The 12267-nt window shown below is 40.8% G+C and overlaps 1 protein-coding gene across 2 annotated transcripts in view; it reads left to right on the plus strand.

The window, feature by feature from the left end:
• ptprn2 (protein tyrosine phosphatase receptor type N2) overlaps positions 1–12267 on the plus strand; it is a 119768-nt gene that overhangs the window by 81206 nt on the left and 26295 nt on the right. For both annotated transcript variants that reach the window (XR_013289713.1, XM_077554516.1), the window contains exons 12-13: positions 7844–8059; positions 11852–12058. Coding sequence is in view for 1 of the 2 variants with exons in the window: in XM_077554516.1 (XP_077410642.1) it covers positions 7844–8059; positions 11852–12058 (423 nt within the window). In the remaining variant the exon portion in view is untranslated. The remainder of the gene's footprint in view (positions 1–7843; positions 8060–11851; positions 12059–12267) is intronic.

The raw sequence follows: 12267 nt of genomic DNA on the forward strand, positions 1-12267 counted from the left end.
GAAGTGCACTTGATCCTGACATTTGTTTAACATTCATCCTTCCTCGCTTTTTTTTTTCCTCTCTCCGCTGTTGTTTGAACATGTCCACCTGCTTCTTCCTCCTTTTCATTATTAGAAATATGAAACGTGTCATGGAGGCAAACACCGGCGCGCGGCGAGGAGTGCTCGGACAGATAAGCCCCGCCGGATTCTCGGCGACTGTCGGAACACGCGACACCTTGAAGAAGTACTTACTGCCGGATCAAGCAGGCGTGACGCCATAAATATATCTATATTTTTACAGCCGCTGACCATGGGAGAGTTTCAGTATGTTCTCGCCGGGGTTTTTGTCAGAATGTATCGATGCACGTCAAACGCTGCCGGCGTGATAGCCATTAGAGCTGGCGCCCGCCGGGGGGATGCGACGTGACTTGTGACAGCACGCTGTGCCGGGCCTCGCGCTCGGAACGTGTGAAAATGTCTCCATTTGCGCCCCCGGTTTGTGACAGGAAACAAGCAGCAAACTTTTAATTGACCCTTTGCTAAGCCACGCCCACCGGAAGCATTTATTTTGTTCTATTGATGAAACGATAAAGAAACGGAAGAAATTATGCTAGTATCTCAAGGCTCCACTGTAGTAAGTTTAGATAGGTTGCTGCTGTTTTGGTTAGCAAAAAAGAGTCGGAGGTAATTATAGCTGCTACATGTTTTTTTTTCCTGATGGGAAAACCAAGGTCTATTTGAGGGAGGCATTTATTTGTCTGACGTAGTTGACACACCTTGCAGTGGTGCTGGGAGGGGGTAAAATCTTGTCATCTTATGCTGGCAGGTGGTTGACCGGGGGTGTAAAGAATAGAGGACAAAAATGATAGCTTTGGATTCTTTGCAGTCAGAAAAAGCCTCTCCACGTCAGTCACACTAATCGTCTGCTCTTGTATCCGTCTCCAATCTCCGGCAAAATTCTTCTCTTCAGCTGCAGATAAGCCTGCTATGGACCACATTTGTGCCCTATGGCAGGCGGGAAAACCAAGTTTTGAATAATTCCTGTTAAATGAGGGCATGACAGAGATTGTTACTGATGGTGACAAAATGATATTAGAGGAGGGGGAAGACGTTTTGATGCATTTCATAGCCCAAAATAATAAAATCCACTGACAATAAAAAAAAAAAAAATTTAAACTGACTTTGATTGAGACAAACTGATTTTTTTTAATAGGGGTTAAGAGAGATGTGATAAAGCTAAGAGTTATCTATAAAAAATAATAATTGGTAATGTCATGACAAAAAAAGTTTTTGGGGTAATTTTTTGTGAAAAAAGTTGCATTTTTATGAGAATAAAGTAATATTACGGGAAATAAGTCCTAACATCGTCAGAGGTGGCAAATCCAGGTCTAGAAAGTAAAAACCCTGCCACAGTTTAGTTTTAGCCCCAGGTGCTAGCTAGCTAGCTCCCTAACTAGCTCTTTTACCTGCTAGCTTGCTAGCATCAATAGCTAAAGCCAAACTGTGGCAGGGTTTTTACTTTCTGGACCTGGATTTGACACCTCTTAACATCGTTCTATTTTTAGGAATGTGAGTGAAGAAAATAAATGGCGGAATTGTATTTCATTTCAAGAGTTGACCCAATACAGTAGACCCAATTTTACTTTTGTAGTGAGTTAAAATTACAATAAACAAATATCAAATTTATCATTTTCATAATTTCACACTACTTCCTGTGGTATTGCGATCGTTCCTAACATTCTGTCCCAATTGCTCTGTTTGGGAATCCTCGAATGTTTGCGATGTTCTTCATAGGTGTTGGGTGTTTTTTTGTTTGCTTTTTACGATATTTTGGACACTGTTCGCTGGTCAGCAAGTTCGTTTTTTTTCCCTCCTTTTTTTGTTCTCCTCTTCACATTGCCACCTCCAGCTGTCACACAGAGGGACAATAGAGGAGAGGTGGGGGTGCTCTTTGAATGGAAAAAATAAACTGGAGAGAACCCCCCCCCCCTCCCTCCCTAACTCCAAGCGCCACCTCCTCCCCCCTCCCCAAAGACTCGTCATCTGCATTTGACAGGACCCCTGTTCTCCTGTCTTCACCGCCCCTTTTCTTTCTCTGTACTCTCCATAATCCTCTGCTCTCTCTCTTTCTCTTTCTCTCTCGCTCTCTCGCTCTCTCGCTCTCTGCTAAGTGCAGCTGTTGCTCTCCATTGGAGATTCTTTTAAGCATGCTGATTGCTAATTAGGATAGCATTTTAGCTCGAAAATGTGCACTTTTTCTTTTACTAGACGCAGGCAGATGTTGGAGGCGTTTGAACAATTAGGCGCTATTTGCATTGAGGTTGTTACATTGGATTTTTACTGTAGCCTCTCAAACCTCGATGTGAAGCGTGGTGGGGACTTATTACTTTAACTCCCTACATTTGGAAACATATCTGTACTATTTATTTGACTTAACGCAGATTTGATTGGCTGGATCGGGTCGGCAGATATTTGGCATTTTTATGCAAAATTGATGATCGGTTGTCCAAATTTACCAATCGATCAATGCGAAATAAAATTTATTTGACCCAACCATGGTCTTATTTAAGAGAATAGTTTGATGATGTTGTTCACAAGAATGCAATTCTGTTCCTATGATGTACCCGTAACCCGAATTTATACATACGGTAAGTCAGAACGTGTGATAGTCCTTCGCTAACCTATTATATGTCAACCAAAAATCTGAAAAGAGTCACAAGTTACTAAAGTAGCTAATTTAGCATTCTTTCGTTAGCCAGTTCACAATGTCGCCAATGTGTTGCGTCTTGTCAGCCTAAAAAACAAAGGGTACAAATCTGAAAAGAGAAATACTAGTAAGCAAATTAGCTCACTTAGCATTTTTCGTTAGCCTATTCACAATGTTAGCATAGCTATGAGAACCTTTAGCTAGCACTTAAACAGCTACATGTGACATTTATATATTATATTTTCTTTATTTTGTACTTAGATACATTTCAATCTGTACTTTTTTTTACTTATCATAAGAACAGGATTATCTATACTTCTATTGAAGTAGCGAGTGTGGGTACTTTTCACACCTCTGGATTTGAATGCAAAAAAAAAAATGGGAGAAAAAGGCGCCACTTTTGAGGAATCATGCGAGCTCCTCTCCAGAAAAAAAAAAAAAAGCAAAGGAAAAGCCTGAGAAAACAGCACAGCAAACACAGAGACCCCCGGTCGCTCAACAAATGAGCGACGAGACCCTGCGTCCATTCACTCCCCCGCCCCTCTCCCTCCCCAATCGACACCCCCTCATCCTCCCACTTCGGCCCGCAAGCCTATTAGCCAGGCATCGCTCCTCCGACATTCACCGTCGACAACATGTGGAGGCGTCGCCATGGCAACCCCTGGATATGACATGTGCGCCCGACGGAGGGGGGCTGAATATAAGGAGGGGCTCAGCCTTAACTAAAAAAAAAAAAAAAAAAAAAGGGAAGATAGAGGCGAGAGAAGAGGGAGCTCAGCACCTCCCCGTCTCTTTTCACCAGGACGGCGGCGGTGCTGAATGGACTCGCTCTTCAGGGGCTTCTGCACATTCTTCCGCGGCTCGGAAAATCAGGCGGGCATATCCCGCATTCTTCTCTCCTTTTTCTAATGCCCCTCCTTTTTTTTTTTTTTTTTCGCTCCTTTGTTGAGACCCTCACTGGGGAACTTTTTTTTTTGGGTGTCGGTGGGGGTTAGGGAGTGGGCGGCCCGGGGACGCATAAACGCGCCTCGGAGCTGCGACCGGCGTCAGTGTGTAGTAAGCGCCTCTGGAATACAAGACGATGCCGTCTATCCTGCCCGGCGACATGGATTCCGGTAATTATTATGATCTTTCCCCCTGATGTTTTCTGCATGTTGAAATTTTGGGGAGGAACAACGCTGAAAACTTGTGTTGGTGATGATTTTGGTGCGATTCTCGGTGATCATCCCTTCGAACCCCCCCCACCCCACCTTTTTTTTATACAAATGGGTGTGTAGATTGTGCAAAATGCAACCATTAATTTTCTATGATAACAAAACTGCCTAGCGAGGACTTAAGTTGCGGTGAACATCATTTCCATGAAATTTATTCAAACTGTACAAATTTTGAGTTTTGAAAAGTAGGAGACTATCCTAGTATTTAATTACTGCATGTGACACTATCACAAAGAATTTTTGCGCTGAAAATACATTTTGCCGTCAGTCAACGCACCACAGCCTGACCTTTCTTCTCCCTTCATTTGAATAATCCAAAGCACCCCCTCACCCCAAAAAAGAAAAAAATCCATCATCCATCTGGCTCGGGTCTTTTTCTCCCATTTAACAAATTTAGCACGGTCGGGCTGTAAACGGCAGTGGAAGATGCGCTTTTATGTATTTGATCGGGCTTTTACACAAGCTTCATTGGAAGGCGTAAATGTTCAGTCGTTGCTTAACTTTTGAAGCTTTTCAGCCCATGCATCCCCTTGGACATCCATTTGGCGCACCCCCTCCAAAAAAAGAGAAGATGATAACGTTCAGTCTGATGCGATCGTTCTCAAATATTAAGTCATTCATCAACCAACCCTTTGGGGGGAAAAAAAATGAAAGTCTTTGCCATAAAATTTAAGATGCACACCGCCTCAAGAAAAAAAACTCCAACTTAACAACCAAAATCATTTGGAAGATTTAAATATTCATCCTTATTTCATTTTAACACATAATCTACATCCCCCAGAATCATTTTGAAAATCTAAATTCAATCTTTAGCCACGCACCCCCTTGAAAATCAAGTTGGCACCCCCCCCCCAAAAAAAAAAATTGTAACATAACATAAATATTCAGTCTAATGGAGCCCTTTTGACATTCTAAGCCACGAACCAGCAAGTCAAAAAGAAAATAATAATTTGGAATTCTTTCCCAAAATTTTAAGCCACACACCCCCTTCATCATCAAGATGAGGTTGACACACCCCCTCAACAAAAATGTATTTGGGAGACCTAAGCATTCAGTCTAATGGAGTCCTTCCAAGATATTAGACCACGAACCAACCCCTCCTAAAAATTTAATAAATAAATAAAATTAAAAAAAAATTAAAAAAGGATCTTTCCCAAAATCTAAAGCCACGCACCCCCTCCATCATCCAGACTGAGTTGGCGCACCCCCTCGTGGAAATAAACAATAAAACTGGCTATCATGATGAACTGGAATTTTTTATTTTGTGCCGAGATTTTTGCACCAGAATATCTCTCATCTTTTCGAATTCTACGCACCCCCGGGAGGTGCATGCGCACCACAATTTCTTGGCTCTGATGGATTGGCTTAATAAGGATGCATCTTTATTGGTGCATTTTGTGCTCCAAAATCGAATTTGCCGTTCAATCTTTAATATACTCACATTTCACTAGTAAAAGAAAAGAAAATGAGGCTCGGTCTTGGTCTTTATTTATTTATTTTTTTAATGTTTTAATTTCACTCTTGCTGTCAGAGTGAAGTAGGGTTAAATCTTTTTCTTTTTTTTTTCCCTCTCGACATGGTGACTTTTGTTTTCTTCATTTATTTGTGATGTTAGAGAGGATTATAATGGCTTCTCAGAATAAAGCCTCTCAATGGAAATGTCGCCATTTGGACGGGCGCCATTTCTCCCCCCCTCAGTCCGATCCCCTTCAAAGCGCCGATCCTTGATTGAAACGACCAGCAATCAGCGGCGGTCTGGCCCACTATCGAAAAAACAACCCTTTAAAACTGGCAAGGTTAAAGCTAGAAGCATTTTGGGGGTGGAGGGGGTTCCCCAGAATGCTCTGACGAGATGTCGACTCACCACATCACACTATTAGGAACCTGCTAACGCCTAATGGGTTAAGATGCGGTGATTTTGCAGACATTTTGTGTCCTGTGTCCAAATGTAATGCGGTAAAGAACATCTATAACATTTCATGTATCATTAATAATCCCCTCAATTAGTGCTTGTAATTATGCTGTTAAAATTAGGAGCATTGGGAATTTATCACTAAAGCAAAAGGCCACGGCTGGACCAATTATCCGCATGCATGTCGAGCCTTTATGCCGTGTTTTCCGAAAAGTTTTGAACACCTGCCCCGCCCTCACCATAATACGCCAAATAAACATCAAAGCGAGGTGGTTTAATGCCAACAAAGGCATCATGTTCTGTCAAATTGAACTAAAACACCATATCAAAGATTCACTAGTGTAGACTTGGTGAAGCAGCATGTGGCTCAGTGTTTTTTTTTTTATATATATATATATATATATATATATATATATATATATATATGAGCATCTTCCTAGTAGTTGTAAACAATTGTATGTTTGTGATCACGTTGCAGCTCATATGTGACCTTGCGTTTCTGCTTTTTTGAGGAATGGAACAATTGTATGTTTGGCGTCACGTCACCTTTTATTTTAGTGTGCCACTTGAGCTATCAGACCTCATGTGTCTTCTATGAAATTTCTCCTCTTTTTTTGTATGTTTGTGATCACAATGTGGCTCATTTTTCGCTCTATGCAATTTCTACTTTTTCATGGAACGGAACAATTGTATGTTTGTGATCACGTGGCAGCTCATTTTAGTGTTACTGGAGCTGCTGTGGTACTCATCAGACCTGGTGTGTCTGCTCTATGAAATTTCTCCACTTTTAAGTCACTGAACAATTGTATGTTTGTAGAAAAGTGGCAGCTCATTTTAGTGTTACTGGAAGTTCTGTGCACATGTGACGGGAACTGCCGTGTTCTACGCTGCATTCAGTTCATCTGCTCTATGCAATTTCTATTTGTTTGTTTTTTAAGTGACTGAACAATTTTATGTTTGTGATCATGGGGAAGCTTGTGTAGTATACTTATGTTAGTCAGAAGACCTTGTAGACTGCATTCTGGTTGTCTGCTCTATGCTATTTCTCTTTTTTTTTTATTTTAAGAAATCACTCAACAATTGTATGTTTGGAATCACGAGGCAACTTGTTTGAGTGTAGTGTGACAGCAGCTGCCGTGTTAGTCATAAGACCTTGTACGCTGCGTTCTGTCTGCTCTTTGCAATCTCGTTTTCCACTGTTAATTACAGAAATATAGAAAAACTAAATCCCTGGCTTAACAAACTTGTATGTCGTAATAAAAACAGACAATTTCTTTCTCTTTGGATCAGAACTTTACTTTTTTTTTTTTTATATATATATTGTTTTTAATCCGTACTACAGTCTTTGCTATCCATTGGCCGTGCACTTACTTCACAGCCTAATCCAGCCAGGAGCTAATTAAGCTCGCAAGCTTTTAGGCTGCCGACCTCTATGCAGCTGCACAGTGCCTGGCCTGGCCTTGCCAGCTCTAAATGGGATTGTGAATGTCTGTAGTGGGAGGCCATCGTGGACGAGGGGGGCTGGGGTACGAGGGCTTGTCTGAATGCACATTATGAGCTGGCTAATGAGCAGGGGGGGTGCACGGACTGAGCTGGACAAGACGAATCCCATTTTTGTTCCAAAAGGAGAAGCCTTTAAGTTTGAAACTGATAATGGCATGTTATAAACATGTCTGGGTTAAATGATTGAGGGCTTTTATAGCAGCTCCTCCGAGGATTTGTTTGTTTTTCAAATTGCATGCAGTGCTTTTGTTTGGCTAAATATTGACCCTCAAGAAGTAGCTTGCCCAATGTTTAACAATGTTAAAACAGCAAAACACAATACCAAAAAAAATTAATTTTTTTGAATATTTTCATAATTAAAATTAATTTAAAAAATTTTTTTTTTAAATAATATGACCAGAGGAATAAAAAAAAATTGTCCTAAAATTTTATGATTATTTTTGTACTTTTTAAAAGACTTGACCACAAGCTGTAGATTTGATGCGTTTTGACTGTCGCTCTCCCCCCTTTCTCGCATGTCCACAGAGGGGCAGCCTGAGCCGCATCCCGGTGGTGAAGGAGACCCGGGTGGAGTCGGGCCAGCTGGTGATTCTGTCGGTGCTGTGCGTGCTCTTCATCCTGGTGGTGCTGGTGGTCTCGGCCACCTTCTTCTGCGTTCGCCAGCGCTCTCACCTGCGCATGAAAGAGAAACTCTCCGGCTTGGGCACTGACACCGGCAGCGATGCCACGGCAACCTATCAGGTTTGGAGACGCCCTCTCTTACGCTCGCCGTTAGCCAATAGGGAGCCGGCGTGCTCGAGCTGTAGTCTGCCATTGGATGCACACACGTACATACACTTAATTTAATTTAATTACCTTTTTAACTATATTTACTACATTTACATGTGATATTCAATTCAATTCACTTTTTTTTTTAACTCAAGCGACAGTTGAAAATTAAACTAATTAAAAGCTGGTTAAACTGTACAATACTATTTTTTACAGCAACCTATTATACTTTTTTTTAATGATTGAGACACTTGGAATCATATAAAAAAAAGTTCCACCATCATGACCAGAATTATAATACAGTAGCTAGTAGGCCTAAGGGTTCATCAAAAACTGCACTTAAATATGGAAAGTGTGCTTAAATAGTGATTCAATTAAAATGCACTGCACTTAGTTTTTTTTTTTTGTAATGGGACCTAAATAAACATATAAAGCCAAACGGCTGGTCAAACCGAATATATGGAACTTCTAAGTTAAATACAACTGAGCTGTGCTCAGGTTGGTAATGAGAATCACGGCCTTAAATAATTTAAAGTTCACACATTCAGAGCTGCTTCTAAATTGCTGGAACAGAGAATTACCTCCAGCATAAAGAGCACCGATTTGTCTTCATATAGAGAGACTGTGTAAAGAAACAAACAAAAACAAAAAAAACAGTTTATAGTTGTACTATCTCACATGCTTTGAAGAAGCGTGGAAGGCATCTTAGTAAATATATTGTAAAAGCCATCAAAAAGATCTTCAGCATTAAGCGGTGGTGCGAATGCTGAACTGTATTGTCAAGATGCGTTTGTCGCCGCTGTGACCTATTCCTCCTCCTCCCCATGGGCTTGGCTGGCCAGGAAAACTATTGATTCACCACGTTGGGGCTCAGCTGTGCCCACTGTGGCACTCAGAACACATTTAGCTTGTGTGACTTGTTAACATTTTCAATATTTAATCAGGTTCACCCGTCTTAGACATAAAACATTCAGGAAGGTCACGTAGAATTATTATTTTTATTATTTTATTATTATTATTATTATTTATTTATTTATTTTCTAATTTAATTATTATTATTTTTTTATTATCATTACTATTTGTTTATTTTATTTATTTATTTTTGCATGTAAACAGTGCAATGTTGTATAAATGAATGTATGCAGTCAGTGAGAGTTCAACAGTTTTGACCAATTCAATTGACATTGTTCTGCTCTTTCTGGTGCACGCACCTTAGCCACCTGGGGGCAGTGTACTAGAGACATGTTGTACATGGGTATAATGTACATGGTACTTCCTCAGAAAACCTGCCATATAGTAGTAATACTAGTTCATTCTTCACAAGGGATAAAGAATATATGACTGTGAGTATTGCTATATTATCATTCTACAAGTGGAGATTGACTGTGCGTTCAAATAGTTAAAATTACTGCGCCACACCTGTTGCTAACTATCAGCAAGTCAACGGCGTTTTGCATTGTTTGTTAGCATTAAGCTAATCTGACTCTGAATGTTGGTGATTCGTGTACGTGTCCAAAATGGCCATCCCTAGTGCAAGAGCGTGGATTCTTAATGTTTCCTATTGTTGTTATTCTCACTTTGAAAAGAGGCCCGGGTCGTTAAAAAAACCCGTCGGTATCTCCCCTCTCTCCATCCAGGCCGGGGCTCAGCTTCCCGCTCGGTGGCGGAGAAGTCGAATGAATTATGAGGTGGACTTGGATGTTGCCCCAAGGCCAAGGCTCGGGGCGCCGCTTCATGACTCTAATCATTAAAGTCTTGACGGTGCCGGGGGAGGGGGTCCAGGAGCAGGGCTTAGCAGGCCCTGCAGCCCTCGGGGAAATATCACGTTGATAGATCAGCGGATAGCGCGTGCTGCCTTCCACAATGCCTTTTCGGAGGCCTCGGCTGTTATTGAGCATGGAAATGAATTCTAAAGGAAGTGTCTGGCCCAAACGTTACACGATGGTTTTTAAAGATTGCGCTGACTTGAACAGATAAGAAATGAGACATAGTGTCAGACATAGAATAGGATCGAGGAAGCCTTTATTACTCGCGCAATGGGGAAATGAAGTTTTTTAACGGCAGTGCAGTGGAGAGTTGAGGTACACAAGGAATAATCATATCAAAGAATCTGAAAAATACGTGTTCATATTTATTTGGAATACGACTAAGCAGAAAGTACTTGGAAAATATACTTGAATAATCAATAGTGAATGGAAACAAAAGTAGTGTGAGTATTGTATATAGCAACTGTATGCAGATCAACAAACTGTACTACACGTGTATACAGCAAATAAAGTTTAGCGGCAATTTCACATGAATAATGCAGATTTGAATGTATAGAAAAGGCAGCAAGAATTGTCAGCAAGATGGAGTGACTTCTATGTATCAATAAATACAGGGTGACACAAAACAAACGGGAACTTTTTAACAATCCAATAAAACCAAGAGTGATGGAAGAAAAATATTTTATTCATCGTAATTGAAACCTTTAAACGTGCCATTTACAATTACACAATGATAGAATCTATAGGACGTTTTTTTTTTTTTTTATGAAAATTCCAACATTGTTTCTTAAATGACGTGTTTTTTGTGTCACCCTGTACTATATCGTCACCCTCTTAAAATAATTGCCCAAGTCTTTTTTTTTTCTTTTTTTTTTTGCCTAAATCGTCTCCTCAAGATGCAAATGCTTAATTTTTTTTGTGTTTCCTGAAAAATCAGAAAAAATACAGTATATATAGTTGATTATTTTAAGAAGGTGTCGATATTGAAAAATACTGTTGGCTATATGTATATATTTGGGGTGTAACAAAAACGAAAAAAAATCAGTATTCATTTAAACGGTGTGCGTGCATCAAATCGTCCCACCTTGTAATTTTTGACCATACTTGATACTTTTTGTCTTTCACTCCATGTGAAAAGTTCTCCACATGCTCAAGGTCACCACGTTCTTGACCTCATTATCCCTCAATGTGGTGACATTTCATTTGTCGACATTAAAATCCGGCCACCTCAAATCGTGATCGTGTTCCGTGAACTACAAATAATCCCCAAAAGTTCGAACGACCACGTGTCTAGTTTGGATAATAAATGGATGGATATAAAGACAAATCAAACAATATGTGGATGGGAATCATGGCTGTGACGTATGTGCACGTATAATCATGTATTGCTATAAATGTGTGTTGCTTGTAAACTTTTTAATGTGAAACAAAAACATTTTTTTTTCATATCTTTTTAATCAGTACACAACGGCCCGTCTTCATATTTTGAATGCACGGTGGTGCAATCCTAAAAAAGCTGAGTCACTTGAAAAGTTGTAATCTTGATCTAAAAGTAGGGTGAAGCACTTTTTTTTATTGGCAAACAGAAGATATCCATCAGAATATAATGCATGAATGCATCCCAGTCCCGGCTGGTTATTTGAATGATGGATGAGCGCCGCCTCTTTGTTTTGGGGAAAGGTTCCTTAATCCATCTTTTAAATGTCTGATTTGTTTGACAAGTGTGTGCTGTGGAATATTGTTTTTTTTTTTTTAACAATCTCACAATCAGCGCCATGCTTCTTACGGATAGAAAATGACATAAAAGGCCTTTATTAGTCCTGCAATGAGGCAGTTCCAGTTTTACGGCAGCAAAGCGGACAGCAGCGGCACAAATAATCAATCATCCACAAATAATTTGCATAACACATCAAACGATGAGACCGAGCAGAATGGCAGCAGCACTGTTGGTGTACGCACATGATCATCCGTACATGACGTTTCCAATTTCCCTTTGTAGGAGCTGTGTCGCCAGCGTATGGCCATCCGGGCGTCGGAGCGCGTGGAGCGTCCGGAGACGCTGCGCCACTCGCGCCTCAACAGCGTGTCGTCCCAGTTCAGCGACGGCCCCGGGGCCGGCAGCCCGTCCACGCGCAGCAGCACCTCCTCCTGGTGCGAGGAGCCCGTGCCGTCCAACATGGACATCTCCACGGGTCACATGATACTGGTGAGCAGTGAGATCTTGTGGGCGTGTGCTACTTCATTCTCAACGAGTTTAGTGTCTAAAAAAGTGCTGCCAATGTTGTTAGCAACTGGTTTGCTACATTACGGTGTATATCGGTGGCGGTTTCTGGTATGTGCAATATGTGCGGCATTTCAGAAAATGGTATGTGAAATTGTTTGTTATGTAAATCATTGGCGGTTTGTTTGGAGAAT

Source organism: Vanacampus margaritifer, chromosome 20, assembly GCF_051991255.1.
Source record: "Vanacampus margaritifer isolate UIUO_Vmar chromosome 20, RoL_Vmar_1.0, whole genome shotgun sequence".
In the NCBI taxonomy this organism is placed as follows: domain Eukaryota; kingdom Metazoa; phylum Chordata; class Actinopteri; order Syngnathiformes; family Syngnathidae; genus Vanacampus; species Vanacampus margaritifer.